The 21,256-nt window shown below is 39.1% G+C and overlaps 3 protein-coding genes and 1 pseudogene across 5 annotated transcripts in view; 2 read left to right on the forward strand and 2 right to left on the reverse strand.

Annotated features, from left to right (window-relative positions):
* Positions 1-6,606, reverse strand: alkbh1 (alkB homolog 1, histone H2A dioxygenase). The gene is made up of 6 exons (XM_034858892.1): positions 6,438-6,606; positions 5,072-5,180; positions 2,989-3,151; positions 2,609-2,699; positions 1,117-1,310; positions 1-899 (listed from the first exon to the last, which is right to left on the reverse strand). Exons 1-6 carry the CDS (start codon positions 6,573-6,575, stop codon positions 446-448), a joined length of 1,149 nt encoding a protein of 382 aa, XP_034714783.1. The 5' UTR covers positions 6,576-6,606; the 3' UTR covers positions 1-445.
* Positions 6,607-11,934: 5,328 nt separating this feature from the next.
* On the forward strand, positions 11,935-15,132 carry slirp (SRA stem-loop interacting RNA binding protein). Its single transcript, XM_034858893.1, has 4 exons — positions 11,935-12,087; positions 13,068-13,126; positions 13,635-13,742; positions 14,710-15,132. The coding sequence occupies exons 1-4, from the start codon at positions 11,982-11,984 to the stop codon at positions 14,776-14,778; spliced, it is 342 nt and encodes a 113-aa protein (XP_034714784.1). The 5' UTR covers positions 11,935-11,981; the 3' UTR covers positions 14,779-15,132.
* Positions 15,133-16,462: 1,330 nt separating this feature from the next.
* The window catches only part of adck1 (aarF domain containing kinase 1), a 135,576-nt gene continuing 130,782 nt past the window's right edge, over positions 16,463-21,256 (forward strand). The window contains exons 1-2 of one of the 3 annotated variants that reach the window (XM_034858387.1): positions 16,463-16,763; positions 16,798-16,864. The gene's annotated coding sequence lies outside the window, so the exon portion shown is untranslated. Of the gene's footprint in view, positions 16,764-16,797; positions 16,867-21,256 lie in introns of all 3 variants that reach the window. The other 2 variants (XM_034858385.1, XM_034858388.1) reach the window with 2 other exon arrangements.
* The window catches only part of LOC117936254, a 5,464-nt pseudogene continuing 3,564 nt past the window's right edge, over positions 19,357-21,256 (reverse strand).

Below are 21,256 nucleotides of genomic sequence, written 5' to 3' on the forward strand. Positions count from 1 at the left end.
GGCTTTAGATTGCTTTAATTAGAGTGCACATGTAACCATTTTCATAAATAGTCCACTAGTTTCAAATTGAACGTATTTGGATAAAAATTCTATTTTCCATCTTAATTTCTTGCATTTGGGGGGGTATTTTCCTTCAGTCTGGTCTGTAGCAATGAAACAGAGCTATTTGAACTGGCTCAATGATTAGGAGCATTGTCCTAGAATTGGGGGGCTATGTATGCAGATCCCGTAGAAGTTGAGTGGACCTTCCTGTTCTAAGTAAGCGGACAATTTGTTTTGATGCATTTTTGCACCGAGCCTAACTTTAAGAGCTCTGAAGTGGCTTGTACGTTTTAGCAGAGGTCAAAAGCAAATCAATATAATGGCAAAGTTAGACTCAGGCATCAGATGAAAGTGTCGCCAATTGAGTTTTACAGCAGTGGCCACACAGACACACTGGTCTGCGTCATTTCTCAGCAGTACCAACAGAGTCACAGCTACTACTTCTCTTTCTTTTCTCACTCTCCCCATCTGCTGCTCTGTCATGGTAGCCCACTGTCTGTCCTGCATCAGTCCTTTGGTGAGCAGAAGGTGTGTCTGGGAAGCTCTGGCCAGGCCCCAGCACTTGTCTGACAGTCACATTCACTCTGGAGCTCTGGATGTACCTGGAACACACAGCCCAGTCCTCCTTTGACACCGCCTCCACCACACAGCAGTCCTTTTGAGGTGAGGCCAGGCTGCAGCCTTCCATCTCTAAAGCTGTACGTCCCTGGGGTGCTGAAATGATGCGTGGGACGGCATGGTAAAGGAGGCGGCTCTGTCCCGACATCACCATCACGTCCCCACTGTGCATGTACATAGCAATCGGGGGGTCCTGTCTGCGGAGGCCTCCCAGGAGGAAGATGGCTGACTGCCCAAAACTATTAAAAAAGACAACAAGATATAAAGCAAGGCAGTTGGAATATTGTTCTGTAGTTTACCAGGTAATGGTGTCTTTGTCTTTCCCATATTGCAACATCCTGGTTTATTGGTACAATAAAACCAATACCAAAATAACTGTTTGGCATTGTAAAATCCTAGATGTATAGAAGAATGCTTTCTTCTCAGCAGATTTTACTTACAATTTTCCCCTCTCACCTGAATGACAGCAGCGGTCGGCTGTGATCTAGTTCTGATTCATCCACATGGATTCCCAGAGATGAATCAGATAAGTAGTAGTTGAGGATTCCTGCCTCTGCGTTAAAGTCCTGAAACCCACAGGCGGCTGTAATTTGGGTGGACAGCAAGTGGAGATCAGCTGGGAAAGGAGTATAATGGTTGGAAGAGTACATCTGTGAACAAAGCAACATGAAGATGATTAACAGGCTGTGAAAAGTTAAATAACACAGATTTCTTTAATATATTTTAACAAATTTGTCCACAGACAACCAGAAGTCTTAGCAACAACAACAATAACACTTTTGGCCACATCTTTCCAAATAAAAAACGACAATCTTAAAAAGTGAACTGGCCAAAATTATATTAAATTAAATATATATTATAGTATATTATAGTATAACATGAAACAAACAATTTATAGTCTAATACAAAAGTAATCCCTTTCAATCATCACTTCAACAAGAAGTGTCTGCCTGGGTTTTCTCTTTTACTTTTATTTTGGTCAGTTACGATGTTTTTGGGCATCAGCAAAGAGCGGATGGGCCCAAAGTGGATGTGTAACCCCCAGCCAATTAAAGCGCACAGATTGTGCAGGTTAAAAAAAAAACTATGAAGCACCTCGAGGGAGATGGAGTGACCCTGTCTTATATTCAGTTTATCGCATTGTTGTGACGAAAAGAGAGCTGAGCCAGAAGGCAAGCTGATTGCATTTACAGCTGATTTGTAAAAAGGTACACAACCTTATTTGTTGAACAGAAATTTAGTTTAACTGCGAACCTTTACAGGAAGTGCTTTCATTTATTTACCTGTGGCAAGCTAAACATTAATTCCCGACATGTTTCTATCTGTCAGCAGCTCGGACACACTGCTGTCCGCGCTGATGTACCGTCACCTGTTGGGGCACAGATGTTTTCCGTTCCGTCTCTGGTTCTGGCTCTGACCACGGGAACAGAGACGGGACAGATTGCTTTAACGCAGCGTCATAACTCCTGGAAATAATATCCATCTCGCATATGTCTCACGGCTTCTTTTTTTTTTACCTGTGGGGAAATGTTTCGTGGTGTTGGTCAACTTAAAAAAAGAAAAGAAAAGAAAATGTTAAAGTGTAACTCACCTTTCTGAGATTCTAACGAGTATAATATTACTGAAATGCATTTTATTACTGCAATACATCAAAAAGGAATTCACTTCTGTAATTGTGTTACTACCAACACTACACTCAGTAGGGGAAGGGGGTTGTATCAGTTGAAAGTGTGACATGAGTGCAAACCCTCAAGGATTTTACATCCTTTAAAGTAATAAAATGGTTTGAAAGAATTAAGACATTTGTGATAAAAGGTAATGTAAATATACTGATAAAATGTATATTTAAAATAAAAAAATTGGCATTCATTTTTGCATTTTCAGCTCTACCTTTATTAATTGAATCCTAGCTAAAGGATCCTCTAACAAAGCAGGATGTCTATATTACCTTGGTATCCCAGTTGTAATGATATCCGAGAGTGACCCAGCGCAGCCTGTCAAGTAGAGTCTTTGTTTTTCTCTTTCCAGAGTGAGGAGAACTATGGCAGGAAATAATCATAGCAAACTTACATTGTTTTAAGTGATATTTCTATTATCATTACTGCTGTCTGTACTGCTACCGTTCACATCATTCTATTATAACCACTGCTATAATTATTATTAGTCATATTGTTATTCCAATATTGTGGTAGCTGTGCATCTCTCTCTCTTTATTACATATGCTTTATTGGCAGTATGTAAAGTGAACATTAATGCCAAAGCGTCAAGGCTCATTCAGTATAACTCTAAATAATCTCTCTCCTGACAAAACAACAACAATTTTCTCACCTGAGGCTATGAACACTCTTTTGCCAGATGTCCTGGGTGTCAGAGGGAGACATGTGCATATCCAGGTTGCAGACATTGGGCTTCTGAGAGTAGGTCTTCAGACACTGTCTGACCCAAAAAGGTTGTGAGCCCAACAGGAAAGGGTTGGAGATGAAGATGAACCCTAAACAACAATCAAATCATCAATGATTTTTTAATTTATACACTACCCAACCGTCTCGCGATGTCATGGTTGACCATTTCACACATGTACTGTATCTCAAATCATTCACCACTTTGTCCTTGTCAAACTTGTGGACCACCAAAAGTTCTTTGGAGAAGCAGTGAAAAAGCAAAAATGGCAAAAATAGTCTGTCAGAGAGCTGAACAGACATGGAGAAAAAACTAATTGCACCCTTATTTTGAAAATATAAAAATTTACTATTATTGCAGGCTGGCATTTCCCCTGCTTCTCTTAAGTGTGCTGTTGTCTCACCTCTGTTAAAGAAAAACAATCTGGATCCAGGTATAACTAATAACCAAAGACCAATTTCCAATCTCTCTTTTATTTGTAAAATACCTGTATATAAAAATTGCATATAACAACTGGATGCATATCTTTCAATGTTCTGAATACCGGTTGGTATGTATCATACCAACCGGCATTCAGAACCAATCATAGCACAGAAACAGCTCTCAAAAAAATAACCTCAAGATTAACACTGACTTACAAATTTCAATTGTAGTACTGCTTGATCTTACTGCTGCTTTTACACCTTTGGCCCTGACTTTTTATTTGAAAGGCTTTATGTTTCAGTTAGTTAAGCTGTCCCTGTTCTTAATTGGTTTTCATCCGGCTACTTAAAGGACAGGAGTTGTTATGTCTTGACAGGTAGTTTTAAATTTACAGAAAGAAAAATCTTCTCTGGGGTACCACAGGGGTCAGTTCTCAACCATTGCTCTTTAAGCTGCACATGCTCCCACTTGGTATCATAATTAAGAAACAATAGTTCCTACCAGTCATACGCCGATGACACAGTTGTATATTTCACTCACCTCCAATGATCTTAGCCCTGTTAACAAACTAGTAAACTGTAACAACGATATTATTTGCTGGCTGTCCAAAAACTGTCTATAGTAAATACAGATAAGACTAAGATTCTCGTGGGTCCTAAAAATCATTGACAAAAGACTTTTTTTTACAACTGAAATATTCCAAATTGACATTGAATTGAAAACCAAATTATATCCTGACCTTGTGAATCAGAATCAAATCTGAAGTTAGTGGCGATACCTAGCCCTAATTGTTATGTATATAAGTTTTCTCTCCTAGTAAGTACAGCATTTTTTGGGAGGTCTAAGACTGTGTTGAACTCCAGGAGCCCGTTTCAGAAAGCAGGTTTAGTGAAAACTGAGTTTTTTAACCCTGAGATGAGGGAGACTGTGGGTTTTCAGTTTTAGAAATCAAACCTGAGAGAGAGGGGTAACTCCAGCTCGTTTCAGAAAAGAGAGGTGAAAGAGAAGAAAGAGAGGTAACTCAGACTCAGTTAGTAATTGAGTCAGACTCAGTTAGTAACTAAGTCTGTGAACCAAACCTGTTTTTTGTAGTGATCCCTGGACACAAACCATTGAGAGACATTAAAAAGATTTAAATGATTATAAATTATAATTTTGTTAATGACATGATGCTGCAACCTCAGAATAAGATAAGTAGGCTTAATTTACTTTTTTTGCCAGCAGGATTGCACCTAAATGAAATCATATGGTGTACTACCATTCTAGTTTTCACCAGTAATATTATAGGTTACCTATGATTAAATATGAAATTAATAGACTATATAAATGCGTATGCTTTGACTGAAGAAGCAATTTACTCCCAGACCAATCCTCGCTATTTTGCCAAAACCGTTTTGCTATTTTTACCAAACATACTGTATATTCAAACTTGCTGTTTTCCTATGTGCGCATGAATAATCTTAGGGTAAACTCAGAGTTCAAGGTTAGACTCAGAGTTTGTTAAACCTCATTCCTGAAACGGGCCCCTGGTATTTGAATCTAATTTAAGGTAAACAATGGTCTGTCTCTCCATCTTTCCTGCGTTTACCTGGGTAGCCTTGCAGGCTGAAGGCTCTCCAGTCTCTGACCGACTGTAATCCAACCCTGGCAGCCTCCACATCACTCACCGCAGAAGGGTCCAGTATAGCAGGAACTATCTATGAAACACACACACACACACACACACACACACACACACACACACACACACACACACCTGATGTAAATAAGTTCTGCTACAAATTGTTTATTTCCAAATATTTCCATATTGCTGAGCCTGTATCAAGGATGTCTATTGATTTATGTCTGGGGACTCTGAGGCTATACAGTGGTGATGCTGTTTATTATACGTTAGAAGGTGTATCACATATCTTTTCCACTGCTATTAATATCTATGAGGGTGAAATACAAAGTTCAGTGGTGCTATCTTAACTTTGCTGTTGTCTATTCCTAAATAATTATAAAGTGCCTCCTTTCCTATCTCATAGGCTACAGAAGACATGTGGAAACACTGAAGATTATTACCAGGGAATTTACAGATATCCACAAAGGTGTAGTCATGACCAGTGTTGGGCAAGTTACTTTTAAAAAGTAATTAGTTACAGTTACTTCTTCCAAAGAGTAACTAAATTAGATACTCAATTAAAAATAATAAAAGTAACTAGTTACTTCAGAAAGTAACTAATGCGTTGCCTTTATGTAAATAGTTAAATGCTCAAATGTGACCCCACCTCCACCCCTCTTTAATGGAACTTAAAATGCATGTGCATGTTCAATTACTTATGATAATTCTGAATATTATAATGAAATATATAAACACTTAATACAATACATTATTAACAGAAACAATGTCCAAACATCTCCACAACGTTTTGAATGTTGCTGTGGGACAAAGTAAGACTAGCCAATCTCCGTATCCGTAAATACTATGTCTAGTGGATCGATACAAATAGATGTTTTGGAACTTTTGATATTTATTGCCCCTCAACAGGCAACTGGGCAAAATTAAATAATGCTTGTTGAGCACTATAGCTAAAATGAATAACAAATATATACACTCTTTGTAGTGCAAATAACGTAAGTGGCCTGATGTTTTTACTTTTGCGCTGGTGTGTGTGTGTGTGTGTGTGTGTGTCACAATGGTAATTTGCTGATAACAACGTTACTTCTGTACTTTACGAACACGTCCGTGTTTAGTGCGGCACATACACACAGAATCACAGATATGCTGACTAATATTTATACACGAGCTATGTTTTGGCAAAATATGGCAACGTAATGTGCGGTGAAATGTATACTCCCCCCCCCCACACACACACACACACACACACTCACACGAAAACTAATTTGGTGTCAGGTGGTTTCAGGTTTCTAACGCTGCCATTTCTATCGACCTGGTATGGTATTCCCCTTACTTTGTCACTCGGTAAACCTTTGGAGAAATCAATGACAGCGCTGAAATCTGGCGGTGGGTTTCTTCTCTTATAAAACTTGAATATTTTTCTAAATGCATCTTCTCCACTCTCTATCAGGGAGGCTGCCATCTTGGCCATGACGTAATTCGTCTTCTTCTTCGTCTTCTTGTCTCTTTACTACTTTTGCAATATACCGCCACCAACTGTACAGGAGTATGTAATACCATGAACGTCATAGAGTCCAAACAAACAAACAAAAATAAATAAATAAAAACGTTCTGTTCATTAAACCATTATTATTTAAAAAAAATCAAATAAAGCTTGTAGTTTGTCCCTTGTCATGCCTTTTTCTTTAAGTATCACATGTATTATTGTATATGTATGATATATATAAGTTGTCTCCCTTCATTTCCTGCCAGTGCATTCTACTATCAATATAGTTCTAACACACAAAAAGTGCACGTTTTACATCTTCTCTGTCTTGGCAATTTATACATAATCCATTACCATTCCATACTATTCGCAAGGTAGCATTTAATCCTGTTTGACCTAATCCAAGTCTGGTATAGACCACTTCTTCCCTTCAGTTTAAACTCAGTGAAGTAACCCTTTTACCAGTCACATCCTTATGTATTTTACGGTAGTCCCTAGCATTAAACTCTGCTTCCCATTCAGTTTGCCATCTTTGTAGACTTTTAGATTTAAATATGGATTTGGCTTCACCCTTTCCCAGTGATGCATACAGTAATGCCTTTCCAGTTATTTTTCTGCATTTGTTTTCACAATTTTATCAGCCTCTTCATCCCCTTTAATAACTATATGAGCTGGAACCAAAAAAAGTGAGGACCAACAGTGAGACCAATGTTTCTGTTAACTGTTACATCAGGCAATGGTAGAATCCATTGGGGAACCGGCACTAAGAACCAGAAAAGGACTACATTTCAGATATTTAATCCCAGATATTTAATCTTCTTCTTGTTATTGTTATTAGACTAGACGCTGCAATGGTGTATTGCTGCCCTCTACTGTATTGAAAATCAGAATGCTTTGTTGATCCCCTCAGGGAAATGATTTAGTTGCAGTTAATCACAGTCAAATTCAAGGGGAAATAAGATTAAGAAAATCAATAATTGTATAAAGTAACAAAAAGAACATAGATAAAGTTGAGAAATAAATAAAAACTAAAGTAGAAGTAAGTAAGTGGGATCAAGAAAAAGATCAAATGGATTCTACAAATTCTTTTGGTGTGCAGTGTCAACATAAATACAGTACATAACATAAGTTCAGTGTTAATATGAGTAGCAGAAATAACAAACAGTCTTGCACATTCATATACATTTTACTACATAGGCTAATCCAATACAGTTCAACAGTCCCACCCAAAGTGGGTTCCGGAAGTAAAAATGAAATACAATTTCTCCATCGACAACTGGAGTATAAACCATAAAATTGTAACTGTTGATGGTAGACTTAAAACCAGCTACCACATGACTAAGTGATTGTATATGCTCATATAGATGCCCATATAGAAAAGTTTATGGGGCACCTGTATGATGAATGAATGAGACGGGACGCCATGGCTAGCTTAAAAACAACTCTTTACTGACCGACAACCCGTGAAAACCCCTACATTGCATTATGGTTACTGTAGTCTCTACCGCTACACCTCCTCTTTGTAGCTCAGCAATAGGCTTTTAAACATAAACCATACTTTTAACTTAACTGGGTGGGTTTCTTTCCATTGATTACTTTATAATTTATATTGATAACTTTACACCGTCACATGAACTTTTTACTCATAAATCAAGTCTCTCAGGAGCCTTTGGAACTCTGCCTGCTCTACTGACTGTTGGTTGCTCAGGAGGATTCCTTGTGGCTCTAAGGTGGATTCTGTTCCTTCTTAGAACACCCCTGTCAGTCTCTACCAAGTATGACCTTGGCGTATTGGCAGTTCTCAATACAGTTCCTGGAGACTCCTCTGTGGTAATCTACACTTTCTGTCCAGAGGTAAGTTCTGGAAGTGTTCTGGCTCTGTGGTGGAGGTTGTAGTGTGCAGCTTGCTCTCTATAGACAAGCTCTGTTAGTTCTTTAAAACTTGTAAAACAACATTAAAGTGACATGAGTGTGTAGAATTCAAGATGTTGAAAGGTTGGGGCAGACAAAAGTGTGGGGAACAAAAATTTAAACAGAATAATACTAATGCAATAAAGTCAAATAATGAATGAGCCAAAAATAAATTACACTCAGCTCTCCCAAACAGTATGTTACAAAAAGGGGAGAGGGAAGGGGGATACTGTCACAGTATGGTGGGGTGAGGACCCAAATGCAGAGATACGGAGGCAGGCAGGAGCAGGTAAACAGGGCTTTATTGTAGTCGGTAAACAAAAACAACCCACGAGGGAAAACAAAGTCCAGGGGAGCATCCAAAACCCAAAATCCGAAATCCAAAAAGACAGGCACAGGAGCCGGGCACAATGCAAAACAACAGGAGATTACACAGGGACAAAACTCACTGGGAGATCAGGAAAACAGGAGCAACCACGTGGGATGGGCAAGTTGACAAACAAGACAGCACGCACGACTGGAATGATCTAACAAGAAGCTGAGGGAACACTGGGGTTAAATACAAGAGGTAATGAGGTAATGGGGAACAGGTGAGACATCAGGTGAAACACATTAGGGTGGGGCTGGACAATCAGACAAACAAAGCGAAGCTAGACAAGACAAGACCAGACAGGAAGCTGACTAAAAAATAAAACAGGAAACAGAACATACACAAGCATGGAAACGCAAGACAGAATCCACAACACCAGACCAGCGGGAAAACCGGGACAAAAACACAGGGAAGCCAAACAGGAACAATACCCCCAACAAAAACCCCAAACCATAACAGATACAAGGTATTTGAAGTCACAGGACCACTGAAGAAGAAATAAAGTTACATACAGTTTACACCAGATACATTTTAAGACAAAAGCAACCACAACAGGAAAGGTAAGAACACTATTGGTGCTGTGTTTAGAGGATGAGATAAGGACAGTCGAAGTAAATAAAGAGACAGTGGTTGCAGTGTTTTTTGATGTTGAGTAAGCCCATAATAAATATGTGGACACAAGGGCTTCTAATACAATTACATAAGATTGGAGTTGGAGGGAAAATGTTCAATTGGACAATGGATTTTCTGTATAAAAGATCTATTCAAGTGAAGATAGCATCGGCGCTATCCTGCCTATATGTTGTAGAAAACGGGACATCTCAGGGGAGTGTAGTAAGTCAGACATTTTTCTCTATTATGATTACTGATGTTCATGAAAATATTCCAATGGACATAGGCAGGTCACTGTTCGCAGATAACATAGCTGTGTGGAAAAGAGGGAGAAATATTGATTATTTGATTGAGACAATCCAGGATGCAGTTACACAAGTTGAAGAATGGGAAAAAAAATGTGGATTTAAATTTTATTCTTAGCTTTACAGTAGGTGGAAGAGGTGATGTACGTAACGTCCTCAGAATCAGAATTAGAATCCGAAATACTTCATTGATCCCCGAAGCGAAACTCTGTGTTGCAGTTGCACAAATAGTAGAAATATCAGAGTAGAAATATAAATAAAGAAATATAAGTAGGGGGATATGTACGATATTTACATAGTTAAAGGAATGTTATGATACAGTATTTACATAATTAATATAATTAAGGAGTTGCAGTGGTGAAAGTAATAAGTGTCTGTGTGTCAGACACTTAGAGGGAGGAGTTATAAAGTTTGATGGCCACAGGCAGGAATGACTTCTTGTGGCGCTCTGTGGTGCATTTTGGGAGAATGAGTCAGCAAGATTGAGCAGCAAGCCATGGAGTGGGTGCAAGACATTGTCCAAGATGGCATGTAGTTTGGACAGCATCCTCCTCTCCGACACCACCGACAGAGAGTCCAGATCCACCCCTACAACGTCACTGGCCTTGCGAATCAGTTTGTTGAGTCTGTTCGCTACCCTCAGCCTACTGCCCCAGCATGCAACTGCAAAGAGGACAGCACTCAAAGGCTCATAAAACATTCTCAGCATCATCCTGCAGATGTTGAAGGACCTCAGCCTCCTCAGAAAATAGAGACGGCTTTGGCCCTTCCTGCAGAGGGCTTGAGTGTTCTTGGCCCAGTCAAGTTTATTGTCCAAGTGCACTAGGTATTTGTAGTCCTCCGCAATGTCAACACTGACCTCCTGGATGGAAACAGGGCTCACTGGTGCCTTGGCTCTCCATAGATCCACCACCAGCTCCTTAGTCCTTGTCACGTTGCGCTATAGATGGTTCTGCTCACTCCATGTGACAAAGTCCCCCACCACAGCTCAGTACTCAGCCTCGTCACCCTCGCTGATACATCCAACCACAGCAGAGTCATCAGAAAACTTCTGAAGATGGCAGGACTCTGTGTGGTAGATGAGGTCTTTGGTGTAGATGGTGACGAGGAAGGGAGAGAGGACAGTCCCCTGCGGGGCCCCGGTGTTGCTGACCACGCTGTCTGACACACAGTGTTGCAGGCGCACATACTGTGGTCTGCCAGTCAGGTAGTCAACAATCCAGCATTGCTGTCAGCTTCTCACCCAGCAGGGCCGGCCGGATGGTGGGGAAAGCACTGGAGAAGTCAAAAAACATGACCCTCACCTCGCTCGCCGGCTTGTTCAGGTGGGCGCAGATGCGGTTGAGCAGAAACATGATGGCGTCCTAAATCCCAGTCGGGGCTGGTAGGTGAACTGGAGGGAGTCCAGGAGAGGTCTAGCCATGGGCCTCAGCTGTTCCAGAACCAGTCTCCGTAGGGTGTTCAGCTTTGGTGACTCAGTGTCAGCTCTGTCGAGTACCAAAGCAGGATCAGCCATGGATCACCAAGACCTAGTATTTGAAGTTTTGTTTAGAGATTCAAGGGTCGCCGATCAGGGTAACAATGTGTCAAGGTGTCCCTGTGGGTACATGCATATTCAGGAATTCCTGGTATTGAGAGAGGGGATAAATTGGCAGTGGATAAATTGGTAAAGGAGGAAGCCAAGAAAGGAAATGTAGAACTGAATATTAAACTGTCAAAATCGGGGGGAGACGCATTGCGTGGAGAGAAATTTCCAAACAGTGGCAACTCTATTGGGTTGGTGGGAATAAAGGGAGACACTTGCATACAATACAAAATAAAGTAGGAGGGGTGAGTGGGGGTAACCGAATGAAGCAAGTACTTATCAGTAATTTGAGAATTGGTCACAGTATATTGAACAGTACACTTTTTATGAAGGGGAAACATCCTACTGGACATTGCAGTTTGTGTGAGGATATGGAGACAGTGGAGCGTGTCCTGATGTCATGCAAAGAGGGGTTATGTTTGCAGGACTACGTAAGTGGGGATCAGTGGAACTAAAGATGTTCTTCAAAGTGGGGTTTCCAGAATTGGGCAGAAATATTTATTTGCATTGTTGAAGGGCACTGGTCTATTTAGGAACGACTAGACCAGACAACGAGTAATTGCCAGTAGGAGGCAGTAATGCAACGAGCAGGATGCCAACTGCCGTAAATGCTTAAAGAAGAAGAAGACACAGAGCAGCGGAGAAACATGGCGGCCCCCTCAAAGAAAGTTTTCGAGGTCTTCGTCTCTAAAATACCATGGACTATAGCCAGCAGTAGGTCTATCAAATGGTTCAAAATACAAATTATATTTAGGGGCAGCTAGATATGCGCCTTTAGCCACTTACTGTATTTGTACATAGTTTGATGATGTTACTGTTTGCAGCCTTGCCATCACGGTCATGCTATCACCTCGGTTAGCCTAACGTTACAAACAGGGTCTTCATGTGAGGAGAGCGAATGATGTAAAGAAATACAACAACAACGTACCTAAGCCTTTCTAAAATCATAGAGAGACACTTTTTTTTGTAAATATACATCTTAAACACTAAGGAACACTCAGTTCAGTTGCCAAGAGTCTAGCAGTACTGCAATAAATCCCACCTTCATAAAGGTTATAATGTCATATAATGTTGAAACGTTATAATGCTGGTTTTGTTGAAACCTTTCGAGAGAGATTTTCCTGTGTTTTTGTGTGCAAGTGACTAACAGGAACAAGTCTTTAAGGTTGGTCCAGTATTAAGCTTTAACGCTGTAGCCTAACAGGTCAACAGTATGGAAAAGATTGGAATACTTTGAACGTGGATAGAGCTAACATATTATCAAACCTAAATCGGTAAACGATGTTTTTATTTCAACCAAAACTAGAGTTGTTATAGTTGGAAATGTGAAAAGATGACCCAATATTGCTTTTCATAGTTTTGGTTGTTTCTGTCGACTTTGAATGAAGTGTATTTTACGATGCTAAAATTTTAGTTTATTTACACATGGGTTCGTGGATGTTTTTGTGTTTTAAAAGAAAAGGACCTTACTCTCTAACAGAAAGGTCGAACTCCTTAGAAATACTTTCATAATGTTGTCCGACACACTAAGAATAATAATCTGAGCCTGTCAGTGGCAAAATAAGTATTTTTGTGAAGGTAAATACAAGCTGCAATGCGATTGCCCTATTAACTCACATTGTAGCTTGTTTTGCATCTGCTGGCTAAGGAGAAACTCAAGATTTGTTCTTGAAATGTACTTGTTTCTTTTTCAGGGGAGATGAGGGAGTACTTTGGACAGTTTGGCCCAGTGAAGAAGTGTCTTCTTCCATTTGTAAGTTGTCACAGCATTATAATGACTCATGTACACATACAGGCAACTATTTAGTGTTTCTGTTTATATCAGTTTTTTGTTCATATCACAGCCTACACCCCTTCTTACTATACTATTGCCCATTTTCTTTTATTGTTCATGCGCCACATTAATTCAGTTGTATTGCACTGATTTGATGGAAAATTGTTTTCTTTTGTTGTACTTATATTTGGTGTGTGCAATGACATGTGGGATGCATGTAATCTAATGACTAATAAGAACACTTGTGGTTACTGATGATATTTTTCCTGTCCATTTATTTCTACTTATGCCATGGTGTTTTAGATTTTTTTTCCAGCTAGCCATTGGTTTCTGTTTTTCAGTATGGTGTAACATAATCAACATGCAGAGATTTAAAATGTCTAGAGTTATTCATCCAAATGATGAAAATGTTTTCTTTTATTCTTGCCAAACCTGCAAAATGTTCCAGAATTGCTTGTGCCTGACTGTGTGCTGTGTGTTGCATCAGGATAAAGAAACAGGCTTCCACAGAGGCTTCTGCTGGGTCGGATTCTCAACAGAGGAAGGATTGAACAATGCACTTCAGAAAGACCCACACATGCTGGAGGGAGCAAAGGTAAAACATAAGGTGATCTCCCTCACCTTTCAAGGTCTTGTGGGTATTGGCGTCACAACAAAACAGAAGCTTAGATTTCTGTAGTTTCACTTAACACCATAAAACCATAACCATTTACTGGTCAGACCCTTAGGCTGCTGTTGAAAAGTAAAAAATGTACCTCCTCAACCGCCATAAAGTACAGTATCATTGTTATTAAATGGGTTGAAATGTCTCACAGAAAATACGTACTGTGCATACAGGATTATGACTGCCGGCGCTACTGTGCGATATTCTGAATATTTTCCCAAGCAAAATTGACTATTTGACCGCAGCCCAAATATGTCTTTGCCATGTCAGTTTCATGTCTGACATCTGACTTGCAGGTCAGGGGTATAACATTGGTAGTTTATGGAACAAAGCTTTTGCAGTTAATTGTATGGTATGGCCTTTCTGTTAAATGCATTTGTTGTATCTCTTTTGTATTCATATCTACTTTCGCCCTTTCAAATGTTGTATGTATTTTGCTGTGCTTAAAACTATTTAACTTGAAAACATTAAAATGATCTTTTCATTGTAATACAAAAAAGTTAAAAAAGTACTTTATTAATTCATCTTGGAGAAAATGTTCTTGCTCTGGAGCGATGTCAGAGTAATGGTGCTGCCACATAATCTTTGCTCCAAGCAGTTAGCCTTGCTCAAGGGCATCTCGCCAGTATTCAGGCGGTGAACTAGCACCTCTCCAGCTACCAGCCCCAACGCCATCATAATAAAAGAAAAGGTGGTCATTGGCACTGGTTTTTATAATGATCAGTAGTAAGAATGAAGAAAATGTTAACAGACAGGTATGGTAGCCAGTTGAATCATAAAATGGTAATAAGTATGTTTTTAGAAATCATACTTAACATGATAAAGTTTAAATATGACCTACAAATATTGATTGTGTATGTATCGTATCCTATTGATTCCCCCTTTTGTTTGTTTTCAGCTCCAGGTTCAGAGGAACAGACGTCCATTTGCAGGGCAGAGGTCAAACAAAGACAGTGAATATGACTGAAACTCTGATAATGCTGCATAGATGAGACACGCTAAAGTGGGCTATTGTTTTATTCTGGCCCCAATTCACTAAGACTATTTTTGATTGCTTTTTTATATTTAAAACTTTTCAATTCTGTTTGTGACATAATGAAATCTTAGAACAGTCTACCAGTGTTGGTGTATATATTCTATGCTGAAGTATTACCCAGGTGTTTATCCTTAATAGACCTTTAATTTGGACCTCACTATTATTGCCATAGTTGTAATGCATTGTCTAAAAGTAATGTTTGTTTTTTGTCAGTGATAAGTGTTTTACTTTAACCATCCTGTCACACACTATCATCTATTGTTTGGCAATAAAATGTTTAAATCCGTTGTGTCTTACGTTGTTAGTTAAATTGTTTCCTTGTAATATAGTATTTTAATTTGTAGGTTAAATGCTTGGGCACCAGAAGATAATAAAATTCTGCTGTGGTGGAGGAATTATTCACATCCTTAATTTAAAGTACTTATACCACACTGTAAAAAAAAGAAATCCGAACCCTAACAAAAAGTACTTTCACCACACTGTAAAAAAGAATCTATTACAGATAAAGCATTGGCATTTACAGTATAACTAAAAAGTGTTATAATCAGTCTAAGTAGGCATGCAGAAAGGTGTTGTTGTGACTGATTAATATTACATTACTATGAATCAATGTGTAAACAGCATTTTAGTCCTGTAGGTGTTTGAGGTGGAGCTAATTATGACAAAATGTCTAAAGGACTGCAAATATTAATTCATTTTTTATTAGCGATTAGTCTGCTGATTTTTTTTGTGATTTATCAATTGAATCATGAAAATAGAAATTACATCACAAAGTGACACCTTTACAATGCTTTGTTTTTTCCATCCAAAAGCAGCAAAACCATAAAATGTTTGGCAATTTTGCATGAAAAAGTACAATTATTATTAAACATTTTTATCAATCAATTTACCAATTAATCAAAGGATTGTTTCATTTCCACTTGTATAAACTGCTGGGTAGTTATATTTGTAACAAAACAATATGTAGTGCCCATATTTTATAGGCACTACAAGCAGATTGGTGTATGAACGTCTGAGTTGTATTCTGCAGTGATGTCTTAATTTCTTATTAACTGTATTTAAAAGGTTGAGGCTATTTCTTTTGCAATAAATGCCTGTTGTGAGCTTATTGAGAAAAAACACAATAAAAATGTGTGTGTATGTTTGTGTACATGGCTTTGAATACATTCACTTTCTAATATTGTTGTGGGACAGGGACTACTGGCAGAAAATAACAATTGTGCTGAAACAAGGTACAATACATCTCTTGTTTAAGGTTAATGTTTAATTGTAATCTAAAAATTACATTACATATTACTGCACTGTGCCGACAATGCTTGAATAGATGAAATATGTAATAGCCTACTGGTATAGCATATCTAGTTCTACAGGTTTACAGCACAAGTAGACACATTAGCTTCTTGGTCCATATACCCACACTTTTGTGACCTTTTTCATGTTAAATTCCGCTAAACTAAAATGGCTTGGTATATTATTCTTTGCGACAGAAGCCACCCACAGATGTATCATATTAAAGCGACCCCACAGAGTAGCCTAAAAAAATACACATTTCCTAGGATTGCCATGGACGTATTAGAGAGAATTGAGGAAGATGAAGAAATGATGTGCCTCTGAATGGCTTAGGACTCGGTTCCTTCTTTAATATGATTGGTTAGGTTTAGGCACGAGGAGCAAGATTGGTCAACATTAGGCTAAGAATACCAGGGTAAGCTTATGAGAGCAAGAGTAAGGCAAAGTAGGGCGGGACATGCCTTCGCTATCCTAGGAAACGCGAATTCGCCTACAGGAGGATACTCTTGGATCGAAGTGTAGTTTTAAATCATAACATTAACACAAAAACCGAAAATCAAGGACAACATTTCGTTACATTGTGACATTAACGCATTCACCGGAATACATTGATGGGGGACATACAGGTGGGCCTTCATCTCTTTAAACTACGTTAACCAGAATGCTTTGCTCTGACGTTGAACACCAGCGAAGAGAAACAGAACAGGACAACGCGCGTGGACCCTGAAGGTAGCTGATTGTATCACACAAAGTGTTCTTTTTGACAGTTGACAGTGGCAGTCTGACTGTTTGGTATAACGTTAGTTTTGTCGCTATCACACAAAACGCTCGTCACAAGAATGCAGCTGGTCTGTGCATAACAGAAGTAACCTTAGACAAGTGGTCTGTAACGTTATGTAGCAACCGGTACTGTGCCTTAACGTGCTCTATTACCAATTAGCTTTAACGTGAGACGCCTTCAAACTCTAGCTAACGTTAAAATGATATGGCGAGTGGGTTTATGGCGAGTGGGTTGTGCCGATAGACGGTTAAAGAAGGGTTGTGCCACGGATAACCTACCGAAGGTCGTGTTACTCTAACGTGTGGATAGACTACACCGTCGCCAGTGTACATTGTAGTTGATCAGTACATTGCCACACCTAGGCTTCCACCCTTACCCCCCAAAAATTAATTTTTTTTTATAAATGAATGAATTCATGTCACTCAATATACAGTTGGCTTACGTTATAGCTAGGTAAAATGTATTTAAATTCATTAAACATATACATGTTCCAGGCCTGATGATAAAAGTGGCTCTAAAAGTAGGCTACTGACTATAGAAAAATATACGATGCATTAAATTTTAGTACATCATCAGTTTATGTGACCTGCACTGTTGGAAGAATGCATTGCAACTCAAACATTGATTGAATAATTGGCGCCATCTACTGGATCATTTGCACTAATTGCCTTATTTTTTATAAGCTTCATATATCTGTTTACATGTACATTTATGTAGGCTATGGATGGATATGCATATGCACACTTTATTATAAAACAAAGACGGACTCAAATTCCCCTGTGTTTACACTTACTTGGCCAGTAAAGTAGTTTCTGATAAAATCTGAAATATAAGTTATTTATGTATTAAGTATCTTTGCATTTACCCATAATAATAATAATAATAATAATAATAATAATAATAACAATAATAATAATAATAATATTATTAATATAATAATAAATCAGATTTGAGTCAAAGGCACCACCACAATCTCACTGTGTGGCAATGGTCACTAAGGCTAGCAGGGTCCCCAGCTAAGCTGTTATTTTTATAATTTTGATCATATGTCTTGGGACTAAACCTTTCTTAAGATCCAAAGGCGTAAGACAGTTGATGATTGTTGTTTGACGGCTGAGCTAAAGTAGCTAATGCTAATGCTGGCGACATTTGTCTCTTATTGCCATTGAGACATTCTGAACAAACATTCAGAGTGTTCATTCATCATCTTCATACTTTTTTGTGCGCATGATATATTTTTACAAATAGACCTAGGCCTTTTGCATCCTTATGTTAAGTCTGTTGTAACAAACCTGGAAAAAAATGGACCGTCCAAAGACGGACTTGTTTTCTTGGGTGGGGGGGCGGCGGCGACATTCTTGCCAGTCGTTCTTGGAAGAATGAACTTGCACAGTCACAAGCACACAGAACGCTGTTGACAGTTTGAGACAATGCAAGTATTGCCCCAGCATAGTATACCCCCAGCATAGAGGCTGGATGCAGTGGCCAAAATTACGGCTAGACGACAGACATTTTTGAGTTTTAAATTTTGTTTTGTTTTGACCAGTGTTTGTTTACCTTATAAGATGCTGCATGATTTAGCTCCAATTCATAACAAGTGTTATCTTGAGACACTTTACAGATAGAGTAGGTCTAGAACGCATTCCATAATTTACAAGGACCCAACAGTTCTAGTAGTTCCCTCCAGAGCAAGCAACAGTGCAACAGTTCCTTTTAGGAGGAAACCTCGGACAGACCCAGGCTCTTGGTAGGCGTTTTGTGACGGGCCGGTTGGGGTTACAATGAAGAGTGGCAATAACAGTCACAAAAAAAAGTAGTTTGTAGTAGTTCTTAGTAGTAGTTCATGGCATAGCAGGGCACTGTGCGGCATTACAAGGCACAGCAGGACGTAGCAGGGCACCGCACAGCGTAGCTGGATGTAACATGGCATCGCAGTACGTGTAGCGGGAACATGGCAACAACTGCAAACATGATTTTGGAGCCTCCCTGATCCAAGGAAACATGCTGGGGGAAAAAGAACATAAGGACTCCGGGGAATGACTCCCCAGAGCTAGGTTAATAAGCATTTCTGGGACATGGATGCGCACAAAATGGAAAGATAGAAAGATAGCGGAGAGAGGAGCTCAGTGTGTCGAAGGAAGTCCCCCAGCTGTCTAAAACTATTACAGCATAACTGAGAGAGACAGGGTAAAGAGAGGAGCCTGGTTGGGCTAGAACTCTCCCAAACCGGATCGGGCTGTATGCCCTTCCTCCCTCTAGTTTTATTACATTATTGATTATATGAAAGTAAAATTTGACAACTATGACGAGAAGCAGGTGGGCCGGGTTAGGCGGACGCTGCGACTCCTCACTCCCTAATAATATTCAGTTCAATTTATTTATATATTGCTAAATCACAACAACAGTTATCTCTTTGCGCTTTTCGTAGATGAGCAGGTCTAGACCGTAATCTGTAATGTTATAGAGAGGGAGGAAGAGAGAGGTGCTCAGTGCATCATGGGAAGTCCCCCAGCAGTCTATGCCTATAGCTGCATAACTAAGGGATGGTTCAGGACTCTCCTGAGCCAGCCCTAACTATAAGCCTTATCAAAGAGGAAAGTCTTAAGCCTACACTTAAATGTGGAGACGGTGTCTGCCTCTTGAACCCAAACTGGAACCTTATTCCACAGGAGAGAAGCCTGATAGCTGAACGCTCTGGCTCCCATTCTACTTTTAGAGACTCTAAGATCCATAGTAACAAGTAATTGCATTCTGGGAGCGCAGTGCTCTGGTAGTGTTGTAAGGTACTATGAGCTCTTTAAGATAAGATGGTGCCTGACCATGAAGAGCTTTGTAGGTGAGAAGAAGGATTTTAAAATCTATTCTGGATTTTACAGGAAGCCAATGCAGAGAAGCTAAAACAGGAGGGATGTGATCTCTTTTCCTGGTTCCTGTCAGAACACGTGCTGCAGCATTCCGGATCAGCTGAAGAGTCTTTATGGACTTTTTCGAGCAGCCTGATAATAAAGAATTGCAGTAATCCAGCCTAGAAGTAACAAATGCATGGACTAGTTTTTCTGCATCCTTTTTAGACAGGGTATTACTGATTTTTGCAATATTACAAAGGTGAAAAAAGGCAATCCTTTAAATTTGCATTATGTGGGAATTAAAGGACATGACGCTGACTTGTCGCTTGCGCACTTGGGCCCCAGAGCAATAACTAACTAAAGTTTTATCTGAGTTTAACATTAGAAAATTACAGCTCATCCAGGTTTTAATATTCTGAAGGTACATTTGAAGTTTAGCTAACTGATTAGTTTCATCTGGCTTGATCGATAGATATAGTTGAGTATCATCTGCATAACAATGAAAGTCTATGGAGTGTTTCCTGATTACATTACCTAAACGAGCCATATATAAAGTGAACAGGATTGGACCGAGCACAGATCCTTGTGGGACTCCATGACTAACTTTGGCGTGCACAGAGGATTCATTGTTAACATGAACAAACTGAGATCGATCTGATAAATAAGACTTAAACCAGCTTAGAGCAGTCCCTTTAATGCCAATTAAATGTTCCAATATCTGTAATAAGATATGATGGTCAATGGTATCAATTGCAGCACTAAGATCTAATAACACTAGTACAGAGATACCTTTGTCTGATGCAATTAGGAGTCATTAGTAATTTTCAAAAGTGCTGTCCCTCTACTATGATGAACTCTAAATCCTGACTGAAAATCCTCAAATAAGCTGTTGCTATGCTCCAACACCCTTAAACTATTTACAGCTCCTAGTCTCAAGTCTCATGAAGAGAGACTGGTATCTCTCTCACCACTGACCGTTGTTCTAACATTAGCTGATCTCTGAGGGTGAATATTTGGCTTTGTGGCATGAGGAGTTGGTCCTGATGGGCCGGAGCCTCAAAACAATAAAAACAAAAATACTCAAAACAAAAAAAACTAAAGATCCACTTAAAGTGTAAAAACATTACAGTTTTGTAATCAAATGAATAAATTAGAAAAACACAAACAAAATTGTAAAGTTTCTCTTAAAATGGGTAGGACTGCTTGGTTATCTAAAATCACAATTATTGAAATTATGATTCCTCATTGACTTTTGGGAAGATCTTGCATTAATTGAACTTGAACAGTGACACAACACCGATAATTTTCCTTAAAGTGCTCATATTATGTTCATTTTCAGGTTCAAAATTGTATTTAGAGGTTGTATGTTTATGTGGTTTAATTTTCAAAAAGCACCATATTTTTGCTATACTGCATGTAGGAGCCACAATATGTTGTTTATGGTCTCATTAATTGATTATTGTATTATGCGCTAATATTGTCGGTGGTGGGC

This window comes from Etheostoma cragini, chromosome 20 (genome assembly GCF_013103735.1).
Source record: "Etheostoma cragini isolate CJK2018 chromosome 20, CSU_Ecrag_1.0, whole genome shotgun sequence".
Lineage (NCBI taxonomy): Eukaryota > Metazoa > Chordata > Actinopteri > Perciformes > Percidae > Etheostoma > Etheostoma cragini.

Excerpts from the sequence above, each read along its gene's own strand:
- slirp (XM_034858893.1), top strand. The coding sequence starts at position 11,982 with ATGCTTAAAGAAGAAGAAGACACAGAGCAGCGGAGAAACATGGCGGCC. Across the intron at positions 12,088-13,067 it reads ACCATGGACTATAGCCAGCA|GGGAGATGAGGGAGTACTTT; the intron begins GTAGGTCTATCA and ends TTTCTTTTTCAG. Across the intron at positions 13,743-14,709 it reads ACATGCTGGAGGGAGCAAAG|CTCCAGGTTCAGAGGAACAG; the intron begins GTAAAACATAAG and ends GTTTGTTTTCAG.
- alkbh1 (XM_034858892.1), bottom strand. The coding sequence starts at position 6,575 with ATGGCCAAGATGGCAGCCTCCCTGATAGAGAGTGGAGAAGATGCATTT. Across the intron at positions 5,181-6,437 it reads AAGGTTTACCGAGTGACAAA|ATAGTTCCTGCTATACTGGA; the intron begins GTAAGGGGAATA and ends TGTGTTTCATAG. Across the intron at positions 900-1,116 it reads CGACCGCTGCTGTCATTCAG|TTTTGGGCAGTCAGCCATCT; the intron begins GTGAGAGGGGAA and ends CTTTTTTAATAG.